The 22,850-nt window shown below is 35.1% G+C and overlaps 3 protein-coding genes across 5 annotated transcripts in view; 2 read left to right on the plus strand and 1 right to left on the minus strand.

The window, feature by feature from the left end:
• Positions 1 to 497: 497 nt before the first annotated feature.
• Positions 498 to 21,420, minus strand: LOC134664695 (muscle-specific protein 20-like). Its single transcript, XM_063521443.1, has 4 exons — positions 21,260 to 21,420; positions 2,639 to 2,847; positions 1,634 to 1,754; positions 498 to 863 (listed from the first exon to the last, which is right to left on the minus strand). The coding sequence occupies exons 1-4, from the start codon at positions 21,281 to 21,283 to the stop codon at positions 672 to 674; spliced, it is 546 nt and encodes a 181-aa protein (XP_063377513.1). The 5' UTR covers positions 21,284 to 21,420; the 3' UTR covers positions 498 to 671.
• LOC134664704 (muscle-specific protein 20) overlaps positions 7,980 to 22,850 on the plus strand; it is a 141,159-nt gene continuing 126,288 nt past the window's right edge. The window contains exons 1-4 of one of the 2 annotated variants that reach the window (XM_063521454.1): positions 7,980 to 8,126; positions 8,581 to 8,780; positions 8,873 to 8,993; positions 9,223 to 9,797. In XM_063521454.1, the coding sequence (XP_063377524.1) occupies positions 8,121 to 8,126; positions 8,581 to 8,780; positions 8,873 to 8,993; positions 9,223 to 9,405 (510 nt within the window). In that variant the 5' untranslated portion in view covers positions 7,980 to 8,120 and the 3' untranslated portion in view covers positions 9,406 to 9,797. Of the gene's footprint in view, positions 8,127 to 8,580; positions 8,781 to 8,872; positions 8,994 to 9,222; positions 9,798 to 22,850 lie in introns of those variants that run through there. The other variant, XM_063521450.1, reaches the window with a different exon arrangement.
• LOC134670731 (circadian clock-controlled protein daywake-like) lies at positions 12,913 to 19,022 on the plus strand. 2 transcript variants are annotated; one of them, XM_063528543.1, is made up of 6 exons: positions 12,913 to 13,101; positions 14,831 to 14,923; positions 16,424 to 16,571; positions 17,072 to 17,205; positions 17,442 to 17,591; positions 17,970 to 19,021. In XM_063528543.1, exons 1-6 carry the CDS (start codon positions 13,029 to 13,031, stop codon positions 18,161 to 18,163), a joined length of 792 nt encoding a protein of 263 aa, XP_063384613.1. In that variant the 5' UTR covers positions 12,913 to 13,028; the 3' UTR covers positions 18,164 to 19,021. The 2 variants fall into 2 exon arrangements, with proteins under 2 accessions (XP_063384613.1, XP_063384622.1); XM_063528552.1 differs by lacking the exon at positions 14,831 to 14,923 and having other exon boundaries at positions 17,970 to 19,022.

Here is a 22,850-nt window from a genome sequence, read left to right on the forward strand (position 1 = left end):
ATAAATATCATAGAAACATTTTACAAAAGCAACGTTCTTACGTATATATTTTCACAGAGAAAAGCCCTTGCCGCCTTTTTATTTTTTTAATAAAAAAATAGAAGTGTATTTTTCTGCCGAAAATACGCCAACCTATTTGAGACAACTAAATAGTCGCGGTACTAATCATCTGTTTGGCTGTTTAATGGGCCTGTGCCTTCATTTGATATGGCCATTTGAACTTTTAAAAAGTTTGGAACTCGACAAATAATGGAATTTGTATGCAACATTGCAGTCCCAAAATCGAGACTGCAATGTTTTTAACTTTTTAAATTTTGACTGACCATAAACTCCGCGCTTCGCGACCTATTTTTTAGACGGCATAGTCGACTTTGCCGTCCATTTTTGAGAAAAAAAATATTGCGTACCTAGAAAATTTGAAATGTTTTGCTTTTTCTGCTATTAAATTGATTTGCCAGACTATGTATCACAGTTTTCTAGTAAAAAAAAAACATAAATGTAAAAATAGTAAATAAATATTTATTTATTGTTACATTACCGCCTTAAATTACATACTTATAATTATGAACATAAAGGTAAATATGTATTTAATGAAACAGTTGATTAAATAAATAAAATTATTATTGCTAACATAGACTAGGCATCTTCAAACATCCTATCTCCCTGGTACTTCACTTGCCGAGGATGATCTTGCGAGACGCGCCAAAGTTTTGTCCAGACTGCGTCGCGTGTTTATTAGTGCCAGCTTGCAGCCCGATCACAGTCTGTCCTGCCCTAACGACGTCTTCACTGAACTCGCGTTTGTTTTCTTCAGCAGGTTTGGGGCCGAGGAAAGGACCGCGCCATTCAGGGTGTTTATATGCCTGGAAAAACAATATCGGTGAATCCAAGGCTATGAAAATGTTACGCGAGCGAGCGTGATAGCAAAGTAGCTATTTTGGTCGATGGTGCTTTGGACCAAGTATAGTGAGAGTGAGTTATGGCCGTGTTCTAAATAATTATGAAGAAATTAAGATTCTGTTTAAATTCTCGGAATAGGATTTGAGGATAGAACATGGGATTGACTATAATAAATATAAAGGTCTATGTAGTGTGGTAATTTTGCAACTTCGAAACTTCCCAACGGCACATCAGCCGGTCTAGCCAAGGTGTCAATCGCTATCGCTACGACAAGGAAACGCTCTTTATCTCTCTCTCATTCTTCCATATTAGTGTGACAGTGACGACGTTTCGGTCACTACGAAGCGTAAGCGATTGGCATGTTGGCTACGCGGCTAGTACAGAACATGTACTAATCAGTACAAAGCAAAGTAGCGATGATGGTGTGTCTACTTATATGTATCAAGAGACCTAGCCTAGCCAAGATGCCAAGTGCCAAGCCTTTGCGCTACGACAACGAAACGCTCTCTGTCGCTCTATCACTATAACTTACATATTTGCGATAGAGAGACAGGTAGCGTTTACTTGTCGAAGCGCAAACGATTGGCATCTTGACTGGCACCCAGTGCTTATACGATTCATTACGTATACCGCAAGAGAGTTACTGGGTTAAAAAAAAAAAAACATTAAAAATATAGTTTAAAAAATATATTGAACAAAAGTAGGGTAGTAATATGTGACTTAGTAAACTTACAGTCCTGCCAATGGCGAAGATGGTAGTGGTAACAAGAGCAATGTTCTTCTGGTCCCAAAGGTCCGTGGTCTGGAACAGGTCCACGTCGGGCACGCCGTATTTCACGCAAGCCTTTTGAAACCTGCGAAATAGAAGGAAAAACAAGTAAATTTTAAATAAATAAAATAAGACTCCTTGATGTAAATTCTTTGCACCATTTAGTAGGTACCTGCCTACTTATAATATAATTATAACTTATTATTTTCAATGCCTCTCAATTGTAATGACATCAATACCACACTTGTTGATATCCATCAAATAATGTAGGTATGTTGTAGAGGTAAACCGTGCCAAAGAAAATTAAATAGGTATTGTCATTACAACCATGTATGTATAATCTATATAGATGTCGGCCCACGAAAATGTAGTCAATACACGACGACAAAACAGTAACGACCTACTTAACATTTTCACAAGCTCACCGTATAACCACCACACCAACTGGTAAAGGCCGTAAAGGGTCTCTTGATTGTTCAAAAACCGATAGCAAAATTGCATTTTATTCACATGCGAGGTAAAGTACCTAATCAAATACAAATTTTGAGTTGCTTTCTTATGTTATGTTTGCTGATTGAATTGACCTTTCAATGATGATTTTGAATGATGAATATTTAATAACATTCATTTGGATTTCATTTAGTTTGTTTTTAATTTTTTACAGTTAATATTTTCTTCGGTGTGGTGAAAAATTTTGTGTTTCACTCGGGGGCAAATTTTGTTTAACCCTCGTGCTTTGAAACAATCGCAACGCTCAGATTCCATTTTTCGAACCATTCCATTCAATTTTGGAATCTTACTCTTGCTCGGGTATTAGAGAGGTTAAAAAACAACTTTGCCCCCTTGTAAGCCGGTCCCGCAGCGCCAGCTCGTACGGCAGGTTGGGGAACCGCTCTCCGATCACGGCTTCTATTCTATCCATCGCCGGGCTTCGGCTGGGGATAACGCGAGGAAGAAGAAGATACTAACTGGCTAATGTTGTCCATGAACTTGTAGTCCCCGCCGGAGATGTTGACCTTGGTGATGATGCCGGGCTGCAGCCGGTTCATCAGCTTGCAGAGGATGATGCCGTCCCGCAGCGCCAGCTCGTACGGCAGGTTGGGGAACCGCTCTCCGATCACGGCTTCTATCCATCGCTGGGCTTCCACCTCCTTCTCGGGCTCACGTTTGCCAGCGCACTGGAATATGAATTTTGAAGAAAATTAAATGGGGAGGTAAAATGGAAAACTAATAGTAGAAAAGGATGTGACAGTTATTATCACATTTGATATTTGGCAATAATAGTATGAAGATGAGGGCTGTTACCGTAGTACCGTACCCAATTTATGTTAAAAATACTATAAGACTTGACTTTTCTGCTTTCTATTGGGTATATAATTATATACAGTAATGCAAAGAGAGCGATGCCTTGAAAATTATACACATATTTTATGGGACGCATAATCTATCGCATTTTATGTTGTGCCTACCAAGTCAAAGTCTAACTAAACAACGTATTACTATTTTATCCCAAATGCAGAGAAATGCGTTCGTTATAAATGGATTTCACACAACTTTCTAAAGTCAGAAAATCATACGTCCGTGGAAGCGTTGTTCTTATCGTGGGACATTCTCATATTACCACGTGTGTTGTAAAGGACAGGCAATTTACGTTTAACAACAGCTAAGCATCACTTAGCCGAGTGCATTGCAACACAAACAGCCTAGGCAGCTAGATCTACAAAATTATTACGTGACTTGTTTAGTTAACTAATAGTAATAGTACATTACGATACCAGTGCGAAAAGTAGGAAAATGAATATCGCAAATTCTATAGTGAATTTTGGAGAAACTGAGAGTTCCGAGCTTCAAGAATCAAGCGTCACGTTACAAGCTGTTTTCATGTCCGCAATATTTTTAAAAATTAAGATATGAGCAGAAATCATCTTTGCGTTACAAGAGCCGAAAACGGTTCATAATTATATATTTTCATTTCAGTAATTAATGTTTGTGTACACCTACTTAATAGGAAATGATGTATTATTAAATACAGGTATTTGTTGCAAATGTAAGGGCTTCCCCAGCCACGTGGCCAGTTTGTTGTTTCAGCTTGGATAGCGGCCAAACTGGATCATTTATAGAATATTTGAGAGCATTAAAATCAGTAGGTACTCACGCACTGTGCTCTACATTTATTTTTTATTTCATTTTTTATTATTTCATTTAATCTATACTCACTTAAATGAAGTAGTAATTGGCATAGATACGTTCCAATATCATTGTGGTAGGTAGTGTGGCTACTAAATAATCAATATATGTACAATATACTAGGTATATTGATTATTTTGTAAGATTTACTACTAGTAAATGCTCTCTTTATACATCAAAAACTGATGAGAAGGTTGCATTTTATCCACAAGAGTGGCAAAGTAATTTGATGCAAACATTGAGTTGTTTCCTCAATTCGGCTGGCAGAATTGAATTTTAAGTGATGGGATTCCTTTGAATTTGATTAGGTACATTTTTCTCGCCTTAGTGTGGTGATTTTTTTATTTTATTCAGTAGAAAAGTTTGTTTAACCCTCGCAACGCTCAAGTTTCCACTTATCGAACCACTCTACACTCGTGGTTCAATTTTGGAATCTTACGCTTGCTCTTGCTATTTTGCTTACAAGCGGTAAGACAACACATTGCCCTTTACTTACAAGGTAAAACAAATAACTATTGTCACTTTCTCTAGTCAAATAGGGGGCCTCGTTGCATTGTAACTGAAGAAACAACGCAAACGTGAAGCGACAAATATTAAATTCGAGTCAATCATTTAAAAGTGACTGCGACTCGATGACAAGTGGCGTCATATATTACTTTAGACCAATTTTTCACCGACTGGTGAGAAAATAGAAATACCCACTTCAAATTATTTGAAAATTCATTATTGTTGCCAAATGTAAAAGTTAAGTGGCTCTCGAATGATGTCAGCAAATATTTTTTTTGAATTTATAGGTGGTATTTATCATCTACTTTTATACTTATATTTATAAATTGATCTAGTATTTAGACCTATTAAGGCGAACGCTAAGAAAGAGGACGGAGTCCGCAATAAAATTTAGTTAATGTTGGGTTACTTGGTTAACAAATTAACTTCTTAATGCAACAATACCCAAACAAAATATTTGGGTTGTTTGGCCCAAAGGTTAACTGGTAGAGAATGCCTTCTGGCATTAAGTTCGCCTTTTGTACAATTTTTACTGTGCAATAAAGTTTAAATAAATAAATAAAATACCTACTTAAAATATTATTACTGAACTCACTGACGCTATCTTTGGCGTACCTAGCGGACCTATATGTATGTAATATTAATAATTATTTCATATTTGCAATAGGTTCCTGGCATTGTAAAATATAACCATTAACAAAATCATTAATTCCAGATTCTTCTGGGGTTCTCCCCCAACTAAAAAACAAATATTTAAATGACTCAGTAAAAAACTACTCTGAACTGTTCGATTCCACTGCAGTCAATCTAATTTTAAACAAAATTCTTTACATTCGCTAAAACTTTGACGCAATAAGACAGCTGTTCTGCAAATCAAATATATGTACCTATATCTAATTCTAAATAATTTCGTATTTTTGTACGAACGCTTTAAGTAAATATGTAATAGTTATCTACGATACAGGTGCGGAACAGAGGAGTGTCGGAGATCTACACGAGTTGCGAATTACCTATTCGCACGTTTATCGTACAACGTTTTACAGTAGGTACATATGGCCCTTTAAACTTTTGACATACGCACGGAAAGTGCTCTTTTCCGCACTAGTGCGGGAAAGTAGGACCATATGTACTGTAAAAATATTTTAATAACTTGACTCACATTTTACACTGCAATAAAATTACCTAGATCGTAAAGAAAAGATAAACTTATTGGACCAACAACGTCCAATGTGTACCTAACTTTTTGATTTAAAACACAAGAATTATACATGTACGGAAAGAACTTTGGTGATCGATATAAAAAAAAGTAAGTATGTATTTATTTAAATGTCCTATAATATTTATTTATTTCCTATTTTAATACCAGAGGGCCTACCGCGAACCACTTTCGACGTGTTGCCTCTCTGTCGCACTTGTAAATTCGTACGTAAGTGTGACGGGGAGGCAACACGACGAACGTGGTTCGCGGTAGGCCCTCAGCGTTGTTTTTCCAAGCCGGCTATCATCTATAAATTACGCTAATACATCAGTTTCATCACTACCGGAAACCTCGAAGTCTTCCTCTCGTACGTCATGGCGTGTTTAATTTTCTAGCCGTTCAACACTTCTATTTCTGTGCCCAGCGCTTCAGTTCATTAATTACTCTTAACAACTGTCTAAAGTGTTGAGATTAATTCCATTACATAAACTAGTAGTAAACATCGATTTAATATTAAATTGCGTTATCTACATTTATATAACCTTGCAATCAAATTAGCATACTTACCCCGGTTTGACGGGCGCAAAAATGCACCAGTGCTAGCTCTTAATTAAATGTCGACTCAAATGTTATCGATATTAATACACACATATCATAATAAATAGGTAATGTAAGTCTTCCTCGAACTCGTTATTAATTAAAAGCGCCATCTCTTTCATTACTACCTAATTGTGCAAACATCTTTCATATATTCTTATCGATACTATAAATATTCAACATTTGATTCGAGACACTTTTACAAAAGTAAAAATTATATTAAATATAAATTCAGTTTATATTATGGCCATGACAGCCGGATAGCCATCTGGGCTGTAACCGCGAAAATCGAAGTTCGCAATTGTCGCGGGGATCTTTCACTTTTACTCCAATGACGGTGTAATTAGAGTGACAGAGAAAAATCCCCGCAATTTGCGAATTTCGGTTTTCGCGGTAGCCCCTCTGGCCAAGCAGGGTCACCGCTGGAGGCGATCAGTTGGGAAGGAGGCTGGATCAACTGGACTGTGCTGGAAAGAGCTAGAAGTAGCCGCTCAAGATCGCGACAAATAGAGGATTTTCCTACGAGACCTATGTCCCCTAATGATGGATAACAGGAATGCATCATCATTATGGGCATAAATAAGACATTAGTTGTGTTTTCCTTCGTATACCTACTTATGATATTTATTTCGGTTTATAAGTAGTTTTAAATAGTAGAGTGTGTCTACTTGAAATAAACAAATATTTTTATACTTATAAGTAATTTAAATTGTTCTAAGAACCATAAATCAGTTTAAAAACGTCACTAGAAAATTATTAAATATCTAAAGTAAATTCGTAAATTATTCTACGGGTCGCAGTGTACGATTTGAGTTATTGTTAGTTGACAATCGGATCATTTTGCAGTTATATCTACCTACTTCATATTATTGTGATCGCCATTATAATATTAGGTAGGTAATTCAGTACGGATATGATGGTCGAATTTGTCTACGTGACAGCGTGATAAAACGGTGTTCGTCTCTTTCTATCCCGCAGTGTTAAAAAGTGACAGTTGTTTTATTACGTGGATAAATGTGGATAATAGGGCGATCCATAATAGGCTTGCTGTACAATGTAATATGTAGTGTATTTGATTATGCAATAAATTCTAATATCAAAAAAGATAAATTATCTACATCCGGAGAGAGGTCGGTGTTGTGGTTGCTGGTGGAAATAAAAATATAACTGATCACAGCTCTTACATTTATTAGAGTTCGGTAGCCACAAATAAACACTAACATAATTTCGCCGATAACTGCAGAGAAAAATACAATGTAGATAATGTATAGTGGAGTTGTTTAGACACAAATAACTGGCATTCATAAAACTGAAAGTGCAAGACCGCCCCGAAACCGCCTTTCCATACAAACGTAGATCCCATTTTCCTCTCTGGTTAATAACATTATTGAAAATATTATGACAAAATTTGATGTACTTATATCAACCACAGCTATGTACCTTCGTTAGGAGCATTTAAAATTATTTTCCATAGAGGAAAATGGGGGCTATGTTTGTATGGAGAAGCGGTTGTCCCCTATCCTCTAAAGGTTTTCTATTAATCCATTCTGGGATTTGCGGTGTTGGGTTTCTTAATGTTTAAAAGTAAAGTAGAAATATGTCCCTAAATATGCATCACCGAATATTTGCTGGGTACTCCAACATTTTTAAGGCAACTTGAAAAACATAATATATAACCATTCAGACGATACATATACATAAAATAGTTTTATATCATGAGTGACTATCGCGATAACCGAAGACAATATTAAAAAAAAAAAATAGTTTCCTACGGGACCCAGCCTTCTGCTGAGTTGGCACTTGACTGATACATTCTGATATGTTTACAGTGCCGTAGAAAACATTTGGGCGTCAGCCCGCCCCCGCGACGCGGTGCTGGGCGGGCGGCAACAGAACGCCAGTCCAGCCGCTGGTACCGCCGCGAAAGCTCGCCCCAGTGATCAGTGCTTTTATATCACCAAAATGGCTGTAAGTTTTTTTAATTGGCTCTAGTTTCCGTAGTTATTAAATTTTTTAAAAACAGTTTACTAAACTTTTTCAAAATTAATCTTATGCCAAGAAAAACATTGTGCTTTCGACATTGTCTTGACCTCTCGCCGACGCTTTTAAACACAACCGTATGGTTAATTTAATATACGAAACATTCTACGAAAGTTTTGTAAGTGATCTCTGACGTCAATGACGGATTAATGAGCTAGACGCGTATGCGCAGCTGCGCGCACGCGTCAGTAGACGCATACGATCTTTTAAATATCTCCCTTAACTTTCCAGAGGGGATCTTTAGGCGCCCGAGTTACTTAATACGTTATTTTTGGAGATGATGCTGGAGCGGCCATCAAACGAGTTGGCACTGGAGCTAGCGCTTTATGGCCGGCGTTCAAAACGTTTACGACATTGCTAATGATAATCATACTAATTTCAGCCCAGGAACAAGGAACAAGAACAGGAAGTCCTGACCTGGATTCAGGCGGTTATCGGAGAGCCTCTGCCTGCTGGTGACTACGAGGACGTTTTGAAAAATGGCGTCGTGCTATGCAAACTGGCCAATAAGCTGTCGCCTGGCTCCGTCAAAAAGATCCAGGAGAAAGGAACCAATTTCCAGCTGATGGAAAACATCCAAAGGTAATCCAATGTCGGAAGAAACAATCATCCAAGACAAACAAATTATGAGTTTGTTTAATGACATATGAGTAAACAAATATTTTTTATTTCAGGTTCCAGGCTGCTATCAAGAAGTACGGAGTCCCGGAGGAGGAAATCTTCCAAACTGCTGATTTGTTCGAGAAGCGTAACATCCCCCAAGTTACTCTTTGCTTGTACGCTCTGGGCAGGATTGTAAGTCCTTTACTTTTTCAGTGTTTTAATGGGTTACAACTATGGAATCGTAGTTTGGCGTTTTCTTTATTTTGATTTTCTATTAATATTAACTCAAAGGATAGCATTTATAAAAGGTTATAAATATAGGTTAGATATATTAAACCTGAAGGTTTTTACAATTTTTTGGGAACAAATTTAATTCTTTTATCAAATATTTTGTTTCAGAATGTTTTTGTTTATGTTTCAGACCCAAAAGCACCCCGAATGGACCGGCCCTCAACTTGGACCCAAAATGGCTGACAAGAATGAACGTACTTTCACGGAAGAACAGCTTCGGGCTCACAACGCGGAGCTGAACCTTCAGATGGGCTTCAACAAGGGCGCTTCTCAGTCGGGCCATGGTGGCTTCGGCAACACCCGCCATATGTAACTTATCTCTTTAACGCTTTTTCAACAAGTATCTCGTACGGCCATTATCAGTATTTTTTACGAGAACAGCATATTCCAGTCTTGTACGTCTAGGGTTGGATGACTTTTTGTATTTTTTACTTACTGGATGTAGTTTTTTGTGGTCTTCGTTACTATGTTTCATCTAATGATACTTTATAATTTACTAATGTAAGCTACAGTAAATTAAATGAAACATTTGATATGTGAGATTTCGAGATTTCTGATTAAAATCACCAGGGTTTATTACTTTATTGTATTGCTACTATTAGAATTAATAATCTAACGAGTTTTATTTTTGTTAAGATTTTTACAAGTACCTATGTGTAAATATTTAATATTATTTTATAATAAATATTATTTTTAAGAATTCGTTCCATTTTTTTCATTTACTATAATTAATTTTGGAAAAGCAATATGTGTTCTATTGTAACTACCTATATTTATTTCTTCTAGCACTGATATACCACAAGAAGGAATGAACATGCTATAGATATCTTCTGCTAAATATATTTTCTGACACGAATTATTAATTCGTTAAACTGTAGGTACATGATAAATATATGAATAATGAATTAAATGACTAGACACCCTTGGCCTAACTAACTTCTGTCCAGGCAGATATTAATTTTCCTGACTGGTCGAACTAATGCCAAGACACGATCTGAGCACTCAATTTACATTGAAGATTAATTTCAATTACGACATAAATGTATAAGTACATATTTAATTAAACATACATATTTGCATTTAATTGTATCACTGTAATCTCTAGCTATGTGTTAATGGCACAATTTTAGTGATGTGCTCGAAATATATTCATAACTATCCAAGCATTTAATTAATATGTTCGGCTTAAAATATCGTAAAATATAATAAATCTTATATTTGCTCAAAAATTGGTGTAAGTGGTGAATTGGAACAGGAACAGATTGTAATTTTTTTGGAATGATTGGATATAAGTGGTATGTGTTGCAAAACGATAGACACAAATATGTATATTTGTTTCCCACTGACGAAAACATCTAAAGTAAAACTAAAAATCCATTTGAAATATATACCTAAAATGGGTCGCCTTACTGAAGTTGAATACATATGGATAATTAATTAAAATAAATTTAAATAGACAAAAAATGTGTTTATGTGCAGCACTAGAGAGCAGGAATTTTGACTTGACAAATTAATCTCTTATAGAAATTATCTTTAATCTTTCCAGAATATATCTTAGAGAGAATATTTAGATATTCCTAACGCGTATCGAGGTCGTCGAACTGTTTCATTCATTCTGTGTGTCAAAGTAACAGGTTTATGTCATGTAAAGCCATGACTTCGTTTGCAGCGATAAAATTGAAATGGCTGGCACTGAGTGCTTCTTGTGGTTTTGTTAAAGGACCGTACATTATTTTGCCAAAATATTTTGAAGTCACGGCTGAGCCTAAAGAGTTATCCGTCTTGTTGTTTCTTATATCATCTTTTATTTCAACTACAAGGTTAATTTTACAGACACATTCTGTGTCAATCCATTCACTTGTCAGTACAAAGAGCGAGGCTTTCCTTTTTACTAGTACATCAATTTAGCATGTCTTCTTTATGTAGGTACCAACTATTTTTTTATGACGCAATGTAATTTTTGATAGCGGTCTACTGCTCCAGAAAGTTCGTATAGTAGGCCAAGAGCGTGGGTTAGTGCTTGTCTATGACCAGGCCTGTTTATCTTGACCGGCAGCCAACGAACGGGGGATGTGCGTTAAATATATTCTTCATGACAAAAACCTTGACACACGCAACATTTTAACAGCTCATTAGGATCTGTGATTAATTTTTATTTTTAACCGGTGAGTTTCCATGAACAGGCGTTCTGCGGAAAACATACAACCAAATCAACAACATGTAGTATAATTTTCATTAATATGTAGACAAAAAGCTTCCCTGATGTAGAACCAATTTTCTTAATTTTTAGAAACAACTAAGCTGATCGAAAGATTGCTTCACCTTATCGCGGAAGGTAAATTTCCGACTGCCGATTATATTCATATCAATGTGTATAGGATATATAGTTCATCATCAGTATAGGTATATAATCGTTTTATCCCTAGAGAGGCTAGATTAATTTCAAAGCAAGACTATTTTATAGGTGTTGTAGGCGAAAAGTTTGTTTATTTTAATTAACTTGGTACTTATACGATTTCCGCTATTTTCAACAGCTTCACTTTTGCCGTTTAAAGCCAATCTCGGAACTAGCTCCTTAGCATGTTGTGTAATTCTTAATGCAGCGGGCTACAGGTCAGATGGAACGGGTTTAATAAGCGATAGTCCTTTGTTGGCAGTTTGCCAGTCAGACAAATAGGTCGTGAAGGGCTTGCACAGATTGTAAAACAGCACACTTAGGGATTTTTGACGTTTACACGAGCATTTGACAGCCAACTAATTAACGATGTCCGTGAGATTTTTTTAAAATAATATTACACAACCGTAAAAGATTATAGTACCTACTTACAAAGCTTTTCTGGTAATATTACAAAATAAAGTGTCCTAGATCTGTTGACGGAGAGAAACTGAGAAATCTCGGTCGCATTCTTATTCGATTAATACATCCAAGTCTGAAAAAAATTGGATTTATTTCGGCACTCGTCCATCCTAAAGAGCGCATTCCGGCGAATGAAAGAACTAAAGCTAAATGCAAACAGGTCTAAATGTTTGCTGATGACGTACAATATACTAGTATCTACTATTGCCGAGAGTCAAATGCCAATATAATTAATTGATTAATGCTAACTTATGAGCTTATGACATGACGTGACACAGGTTCCGCCAGCGCACCGCAAGCAGGGTAATGTTTTCGAATAATTACCTTGATTGCACTACCGATTGCACACGCGAGTCGCGTGGAAGACGATCGATGTTACGGAACGAATGTAACAGTTTGCTGCGTATGAGCTCGATTACGAACGACCGGTTATACGGGTTTTACAGGAACTTAGGGTGTTTCGCTTTCCAGCTCTCCCATTGTGAAAGACGAAGACATATAGGTTGGAACGTCTGGAGATCTGCGATTTTGTAACTCTTGTTCACTACGTTCAAGGAAAATCATGTCTTTATGTTTCCTTGATTTCGCACACCGAGCCCCAACTCTTTGTAAACATCAGCATCACCGCCTCAGTAAAACACTTCACCCCGGAGAATTATACTTAATATTTTAAGAAAGCGTTAAAAGAGTTATGTATTTTATTTAACTTCTCCTATTTTAATGTTGAGTAAGTAGGTATGTAAATGTAAATTACCTAAGCAATGCTCCAACGAAGGCGATATACATACTATTTTAGTTAACAAACAAAAAATAATTATAACTCTTCGGGTTTCATAATTTTGGTGTAGGTGCTGTGTTCATAAAATACATTTGAACTTAACACAAGTTATTTCGTTGTTAATAAGTAAAGTTCAAGCTTTATTTACATACTCAAGAATTGCGTATGTCTCCCCACTTTCCTTACATTACTGCAAGCCAAAGGCTGTCTTGAAGTTAGTCTTAAGCATACACCGTAGGGATAGGAAGCCGTCTAACTAAAAGGAAATTGAGGAAGATTGGTTACGAACTGAGGCAAAAACATGCCGTTAAAACTAATCATAGTGACGTGTGTGTTATACCACAGTTCGGTGGCGGAACATTACAAAACGAAGCGTACGTATTTTTGGATAACCTCTGTGTTTATGAATGCGGGGTGTTTGATCTAAATCTGATTTCGGTTGAGTGAACAAAATAACGTTATCAGGAGTATCGATTAAAATCAATAATTTCAAGTGGATCGTAGATATGCAGCAAAAATTTAATTTCTATCAGATTTATAAACTACTGCAGAAGCCAACCAAATTTGTTTCAGGCTTGCTTCTTGTTGTTTTTCATTCATTGTTTACAAATTATTAAGCTCTGTTGTGTCAAAGTATTTAGAGGTGAGTACGTTTCCTTGACATGCACTCGTTTAAGACAATTCATATCAGCATATGTGCTGTAAGTAGAAGTTATTTTCCTATTTTTAGGGTTCCGTACCTCAAAAGGAAAAAAAACGGAACCCTTATAGGATCACTCGTGCGTCTGTCTGTCTGTCTGTCTGTCTGTCTGTCTGTCCGTCTGTCCGTCTGTCACAGCCGATTTTCTCCGGCACTACTGGACCAATTAAGTTGAAATTTGGTACACATATGTAAGTTTGTGACCCAAATACGGACATGTAACGTAAACAAATGAATTTTAAACATGGGGGCAATTTTCCTTCTTTAGCGACTAAAATTTAATTATAATGAAGTACAATATTTGTAAGATAGTTAATGGGTACTGTTTAAAGTACCTAATACCTATATAATCGTAAGTATTAAAACATGGGACGTAAATTACTGTGGTATACCGATCTACTGTTTTAAGGAAACTGCGAAATTTTCCATTGGAAATTATATAATAAATGAAATTTTCTTTTTCCAAAATGGGAATATTCTTTGCATCTTGTGCAATTTACCATAGTCTACTTATTTGTACTTACTAATAACTTTTTAAAACATTTTAAAACCCTTTTGACAGACGGATAATTACTTTCCGGACGATACTTAATTTAGATTCGCATTACGTACCTATTAATTAAATAAAAAGTTTTGTTTTAATTGACTACAGCGTTACGAATAAGAAATTGAAGTCAAATACGCAACTTGACTTGTATTTTAGTTCTAGTTAAATGTTTGCATAGCTGCATATTTGTGCAAGATGTAAAAGGTACGGAGACTGAGGTAGGTTAAGTGAATAGGTGTAAACCAGTCTCGCAAAAACTGCATTGCTTATGTAAAACTTTGTTACGTAAAGTTTGTTATGTAACACAAAGCCAAATGCTAATGTCAGGGTCACAATATTTTCCTAATTTATATTAAAAACAACACCAGCTCGTAATGGCTCTCTTCATTCTTCAAAAACTGTTGAAAATGTTGTAATTTTTCACACAAGGGTGGCAAAGTAAGTTGATGCAAATACTGAGCGAGCAAAAATTTCTAAGTTATGATTTTGAATGATAAATATTTAATAGCGATCATTGGGGTTTGATTTGTATCTAATATTTTACAGTTAATAGTATTTTCCTAACAATGGCGTTGTGAATTTTTTTTATGTTTCACCTCAGTAGCAAAGCAAAACCCTCGCGCCTTGAAACTCGTGCAACGCTCAAGATTTAAATATTAGCACGAGGGGTTAAACAACTACTTTGCCCTCTTGTGAAACGAATCGCTATTATTGTTTTTACTATGGACTATTTTCATTTTGTTTATTTTTATTAATTTAAGTAATTTTCGTAATCTTGCCTTGCCTTGTAGACATTTCGTGTCCAGTCGCATATCAGTAGGTCTAAGGAGTTAATCGTATCTGTTTAAAATTTCAGCTGACTTCGTAAAGACTTGCTTCAAGAGTGACCCTGAATTCGACGACTGTTCAAGGACGGCTGTGCAACAACTTTTCAATGCCTTAGGCCCAGGTAAATGAGTTAATTAAATTTGAAAAATTAATGAAAATGGTTTCATTAATTTTTACAACTTATTTAAATTAATCATTATTTGCTAATTTAACAAAAAAACAAGTGAAACACAACATTTTTTCACCACACCGCCGCAAGGAGCAGTTTTTACAGTTATATTTATAACTGTAAAAACTGAAACAAAACCATTCGAAATGAATTTTATTAAATATTTATTGTACTAAATCATCATTTGAAAGACAAACCCACATGAGGAAACTACTTAAAATTTGCATTTGATTACTTTGCCACTCATGTGGATAAAATGCAACTTTCTCATCTGTTTTTGAACAATCGAGAGCTTTTACTAGCTGGTGTGGTGAACAATACATTTTGATAATATGTCATGCATATGGCATTGCCAAGTACGCATAGCCAATTTGTTAATTTGAACTTTTGTTAAATAATAAATATTTGGAATCTTTCGCTTGCTCGGGTATCAATATTAGCACGGCAGGTTAAACAACAACTCCAACTGTGCCCCCTTGTAAAACAAATAACTATTCGTTGATTTGACATGACCAACAAGAAATAGGTTAAACGTATACACATGACGTTAAAGCTATCAGTTAAACAGTGTAAACGTTGTGATCTTAGTAAATTTCGATTATAACCATAATTTTACAAGTATTTCAAAATGAAGCTATTGCTAGCATTTCACGTGCAATATGCTGGCTTACTCTGTGCGCCTGGTTTGCCGCCATTGCACAACCGTGCTGCGCGCAAGTTACTGCACTCGAGTTTTGTGGGACTCGAATACTCTTCTTGAACTCTGCGCTCCTGTGTATTTATTCCCTCATTCGTGTTTTATTTAACCGGTAACACAGGAAAAAAATGGTCAAACCGGTTTCTAGGGAAATAATTTATGTTATGATGAACAAACTGATGTTTTGCGCGTTTTCTGCAGAAAAGTAATGTCTGCTGACTTTAAAGACCACAACAAACAAAAACATGATGCAATCTGCATTGGTAAGAAATACATTTTTGCCTCCTACTTTTCAATAATTTGGTATATAATTAAATTAATTAATATAATGTAATTATATTTACCATTTCAATGTACTGGGTAAATTGTAAAGTAACAGTAATATGGATTTCCTGATATAAAAAAAATACAAATGTTGCCTTGTATTATTTATTTCTTGTGGTTCAGTAAATTAACGTAGGGTACAAGTTAGCTTTGAGGTATGAGGTACGACCCACTGGGTTAGTCACATAGCCTCATTACGACATGTCTACTTGTTCATACTTGGTTGCTACTAGCGGAATGCGAAAGCTAGGTATTTCTTAACTACTGTGTTCACGATGCGATGTTTCGGTATCGTTATTTGACGAAGACAGTTGTCAAAACTCTAATTGACTGTGCATAATATAAATCTAACAATCTACTTCTGATAATCAGTGTATTTTTTTTAATTTATGTAACAACAGGTACTAATGTTAATAATTTGAATTTTTTAGGGCTTCCAGAAATAGGAATGGAGCCTCTGGATCCGTTGAAAATTCCGAAAATAAGAATTTTGCAAGGCGATGGACCAGTTAACGTTAATGCTGCACTGGATAACGTCACTGTGACTGGATTCGGCCAAACAGAGGTTTTATTGAGCCAGTGAGATACCACCTTGATCTTATTTACTCCTAGTACTGTACGCGACTGTTTGATCGACTGAGTCTAGTCAGTGACGCGCAAGTCGAGTCGATTGGTCGGAAAGGGATTAAACAAAAATCATTTACGACATAAGTGCAGAAAGTAGGAATTCGCAACGAGTGGTGATAAATTAAAACACCACCAACGGGAGTGTTTTCAATCGACACGAGTTGCGAATTAGTTTCGCACGGTGTGTAAGTTAAGTATCGCAAATGACTAATTTTGGTTTAATCTCTTTCCTAATTATGGCGTTTTAAATTTTTGACATAAGCACGGAAAGTGTTTATTTCCTCACTAGCGCGGGAAAGTAGCACCATATGTACTGCAATAATAATTATGACTCACAACAAAAATATAAATAAAAAGTTACAGCGCTAATCTGTAGTGTTTAAAAATCCTACCAGATTAAGTACACTATTGCACAATTTTGGTTCAACGGAAATTTTATGTATTTCTTTCAGAGTGGATGGTAAAACATACGACTTTTATACTAGAGTAAGAGTCCCAAATATCAGGATAGAGGGCACTTATGATCTCAAAGGAAAGATTTTATTGATACCCTTAGTTGGACGCGGACGCTGCTGGTTTGAACCAAGTAAGTTCATAAAATCCTTGCATATAAACGTGAGTTCAAATAACTAAAATAAGCTATCAACTCCCATTTTATTTACAAGTTCATCTAACTAAGCTAACTTTGCACCGACTTCATCACAAAAGTCATTGTAAACGTCATATTTTAAAAGAATGATGACATTCTACACTTCGTCATTCAAAATCGATGCGAACTTAGCATTGTCTAACTCTAACACTTTATCTACTTATCCTTTCCAGCGAACATGACAATTGACATTGTCAGCGACGTGAAAACTTACGACAAGGATGGCTTTGTATTTTTTAACGTCACGGCCGCACATGTAAAATACAACATTGGCGGTATGAGTTTGCGGATGAATAATTTGTTTGATGGCATTAAATCTTTAGGTAAGAACGTTACTTAATTGGTTAAATTGGAATTATGGCACTAAAATAATATTGTCGAAGTATGCATTAAAAGCGACATCTGTTGGCGAGTAGCAAAACTACTCATGTTCCTACAGTTACGTATAGATGGTGCTGTTATCAAAAATTTTAGCTTCAAGCTTCTCGGTTTCATGCCATCCTGGTGTTACAGTGTTGCAAAATTGCAACGTTGAGACGTTGAAAGAGCGACGACAATCAATAAAATTGTTATTTGCGAATATTTCAAGGATTTCTTGTGACGTCACAACAACAAGCCACAGAGTAACGATTGTTGGCTAGGATTTATTTTATTGTTGTGGCTGTTGTGACCCAGTTTGTTTCTTTTTCTTTTTTTTACAGAGGATAGTACGAACTCGTATCTTAACGCTAATTGGCGGCCAGTATCTGAATCTTTACGACCTATTCTGACCAAGACAATTGAGGACATCCTGTTGGAGTTTATGCAACAATTATTCCATAATCTGCCTGGCAATTTCATGATCGGGGATGTTAAGAACAACGTTGTCAAACAAAAACCTGATAAAAAACATTAATTTTAATTAGTAGATTTGTGCGAGTGTAAAATAAGTATGACTGTCTATGTTTGAAAAAAAAGGTAATTTATGTAAGTTTAAATTGATAATTTATTGGTAAAAAAAAACCAATTTTTATTATTGGATTAAGTATTAGTATAGCCTACCTACTGACTTATTTTTTAAATAAGTACCTACCTAAATAATATTTTACATTACATTTAACTAAAAAACTAGGTTTTTGATTTTCTCCCAAAATTAGTATTTTTTTGTAACAGAGGAGAACTATGAAATAAATAATAATAAATAATTAAGTAACGGCCTGATTCGAACTTAAGATAAGTCAAAAATTTTGATGACACATTAGTTAATAAATTTACCTATTAAATGTGTAAATTCAATACGGGCAATAAATGAAACCAGATACAGAATATATCCGTGTAGGTACTTAATCATTAGTTAAGAAGTTTTTTAAGTTACACTTAATTATGATCACTTAATTAATTTTTGATAATTTACCGAGGAGCAATGAACTGCAAACATAAGACATAACCTGACATGACATTACTAGATACGAGCTTTTAATAGTAACTGCCAACAAGCCTCATCAGTAACTTTAAAAAGCTCTTATCTCGTACCTTGTGTGGTGCTTTACATTGCGTGCCGATTTATTTTGTATGGTTAATATTTGATGTGATTTTTTAAGAAAAAATTAATTCAATATACTTCTTCGTCCTATGCTAAACACCGTTTAAATACTTTAAATATTCTCCAGTAAACTTTCATTGTAATTTTTAAGCATACAAACTTTTTTTGGGTAAACTGTAGCTACGCAACATGGATAATCTAAGTACCTACTTAAAATATTATATGTGTCTGTTAATATTTTTTGTATCTATATGTTATTAAAAATGCATATGGCCTTTTATTCGCCTTTCCTTTGCCTTTAAACATGTTTCAATAAAACCTACAAATAAAATACATACATACAGACGTACTCGTATTCTAATTATAATTACAGGATATGAATGAGATCGGAATTAGATATGGATCTGATCCGTCAGTGTCAAAAGTCACGTCGTTGTTTGAAGAAATGTGTGTGAGAGAGATATTAAAATTAGAATACGCCTGATAATCGTAGGACGGACTTGGACGGACTCTACATATTATAGTATGTATATGTAGTCTAGCTGGAATCCTTGGAAGGGAGCCAAATAATTCCGCGTTGTTTTACACCGTGTATTTTCAGGTAAGTCAAGGTGTGGCGTTAGTCATTTACCGTTATATTGGGGTTAGATAATGTTCACAAGCAATCTATGCAGGTACCTATATATAATCTATATGTAAAGATCTCAAATAATATCTTTGAGTAAATCCCGTTATTGGGCAAATAAAAAAATTTCAAAGCAATACCCAAACATAATAGGAAAGTAGAACTGTTATTTAAAACGAATCGAAATTCTTTTTTCCCTCATTCAAAATTCAACCAATAATAATATAGTAAAATTTCTTTTTAAATTTATTTGAAAAATTAGGCTTTGTCTTCGGCACCATCCTACAGGCCAAGAATTCTTCAAATAGATTTTTAGTACCTATTATCATATTTTTAAATATTTTTTTATTTCAAAATGCATATTATAAATAGTTAAAGTTACATACACGTAATCTTGAGCGTTGCGAGGGTTTCAAAGCACGAGGGTTAAAGAAAATTTGCCCCGAGTGAAACACAAAATTTTTCACCACACCAACCCGAAGCAAATATTAAATGTAAAATATCAAATAAAATCAAACCAAATCAAATCCAAATGAATGTTATTAAATATTTATCATCCAAAATCATCATTTAAAAGTCAATTCTACCAGCAAACATAAGAAAACAACTAAAATTTTGCATTTGATTACTTTGCCTCACATGTGGATAAAATGCAACTTTGCTATTCGTTTTTAAAGTGCAAAGTAATTCTTTCCGAGCTGGTGTGGTGAAAATATATTTATTTTGTTTATACAATAAACAGTCCAGTTTCTTATAACAGTAGGTACACTGTCATATGGTGCCACTTTACCGCACTAGTGCGTAAAAAGTGCGTAGTAGTAAGCATTTAAAAATTTGTATGAAATCTGTTTTTCTCTCCTAATTTTTACTATAATCAAAAAATCGAAAAAAGTCAAACGGGGCATAGCTATAGTTAATAAACAAATTATGTCAAAATATTTTCCATTATGTGAATATGCAGATATGAAAATTACTTTACTACGTTTGTATGGAGAAACGGCCGTCCCCTTTCCTCTTAATTTATCGCTACTCGTTGTGAATTTCCCACTTGAATCGTAAAGTGCAAGTACTATTTGTTTTATTTGAGTTTGAGTATAATGAAGACGTTCCCTTATACCTTACTATTTTTGCTGGAATAAAGTGAACATTTCCGAAAATATGGGAGAAAAATTCCTTCATCTTCAAAAACTTGAATACTTCAATGTCTTTTTAATCATAATTACATTTCCGTGTTCCCATCCCATCCTTTGTTAAGTAATCAAAATTGGAAATTAAGCGGAGGATATTTTATTAATATGTAAATAACTTTGTAAATGTTTTGTTTCGTGGATTCATAAGTAGAAATATAAAAACAATGGTAAACTTGATATGTTTAACCCTTTACCAGGCTAAGGGATATATTTTTCCCACATACGGCACTTATACACGACAACAGATAATATGTGTTCTATTTTCGATGAGTAAGACTGACATTAGATTGACATATTTGAAATATCAGCCTGCTAAAGGGTTAAGTATTACACTGTTAGCATTATCTTCGAGATAATAAAAGTGATTTAAAATTAATTAACTAGGTATCTATAATTAGAGTAGAGAGCCAGATTTTTTCAAGGTATGAATAGTATTAATTTGCTATATGTAGGTATAGTTTCTTTTGGTAATTTAGAGTGTGTTTAATAATTATTTAATCTTAGGTAGTCATTATAAAATCCTAACAGGGTCAAATTAAGTGTGTTTTTTTTTCATAACTTAAAAAAAAAATTCTATAATTTTTCCACAGGCTGGTTTAATGAAAACTGAAATCAGGTAGGAGATTTAGAGAAACATTTCATTTAGGTACCTACCTGCCAAATAGGACGTCCAGGCATTTTGATAATCGTTCTAAATCACTGCACACACAAATGTTTACACGCACTTATTTCACCCGAATCTCACTAGATGGCTCTCTCACCAAAGTTGAGGACTAAATAAGCGCTAGCGCGCGAAAATAACCTGTTTTATACGGGGAAAAGCGGGAGTGTAAATAAACGGGCGCGCTAACGGATTGAATACAGAGCTGTTGAAAATACACCCTTACTGGTCATAAAAGATATTGAGCATTATTGAGTTGTTACAGTTCCAGAAATATACGTGAATAACTCCGGGCCAGCATTCTGAGTTACTTTTGCTATTCTATTTTCCGCTCCTACTCATGCATGATCGAAAATGATATGAATAATTGGTTTATTTGAACTATATTCAAACTATTAATGATGTGAACGAATCGGTTGTTTTAATTATATAAATAAAATAGATATCAACGTCGATTGCACACTTATGCACTAGAAAACCTACTTGCTTAATCTTTAATCAACAATGGTGTTACATATTGGTATTGAATATAAAATGTGCATAAAACGTGAATGCATATTCCGCACTGCATTTTAAATTCATGCTTATAAAGTTGTTGTAATATTGGATTACTCAAACTGCGCTATTTTTGGGTTACCGCCGGATTCTGTGGCATTTAGAACGAGGTTACTTGGATCGGTTTATTATAAACACACTTTCCTTTAAAAAAATGGACGGGTGCAGTCAGTGTGATAAGAAAAACAAAATGAGTCAATAGAAAAATCTTTGCAATGCTAATTTGATTGATTGGGAAAGCTAGTCGTTATTAATATAGGTAATATGACGAATTGTGAACGGTACGCGTTCAAAGCGACGCCTCTGTTATTATTATTAATATGATAAACTGCATCGAACTACTTTTGCATTCTGCATTCCTTGTCCAGAAGTTCCTGGTACAAAGAGTCGTTGGTCGACTTTTCTGAACGGGTTATCTCGCTGGAACGGAACGGCCATGACCGGGGGCCTATTTCCTTGTTAGTAGATAATAATTTCAACATTTGCCTTAGAGTAAATATAGTAGTCGCAAGTTTTGAAAATTTATTAGTGTATAAAAGATGGAAAGATTAAAAAAATACTTATTGATAGCCAAAAATTATCTCACAAATTCATCAGCAGGGTAAATTTGGCTAACATCGCTAAATATTGCCAAACCGCTGCACTTGGTCCTTCTAACATATATATTTTTTTCCTTTGGTTAATTATTACTTTCTAATGAAATCCGATTATTTGTTGTTGTGTCTGTAGCACAATCAAAATGTGCGCAAAACGTAAGACCACGAAGGTCGGGCCAGTGACCGAGATCCGAGCAGTGACCCAGAGAAGGGTGCACGAAGGGGATAGGGCCCCTTTGGTGTCGCTCACAAAAGGAACGAACACTAAGGCGGCATGAACGTGAAGAGGTGAGGTGCATGTATGCACTTTGCACCGAATGATGACGTCACCCTCGCTTTGCGTTGCATTGTTTGTCGTTGCACTGATCGAGAAATCATTAATGTCATTTGAGAATGAATGCTAAACATTAGTTTTCTTTCACAGTTTTTTCGT

Source organism: Cydia fagiglandana, chromosome 1 (genome assembly GCF_963556715.1).
Source record: "Cydia fagiglandana chromosome 1, ilCydFagi1.1, whole genome shotgun sequence".
NCBI lineage: Eukaryota > Metazoa > Arthropoda > Insecta > Lepidoptera > Tortricidae > Cydia > Cydia fagiglandana.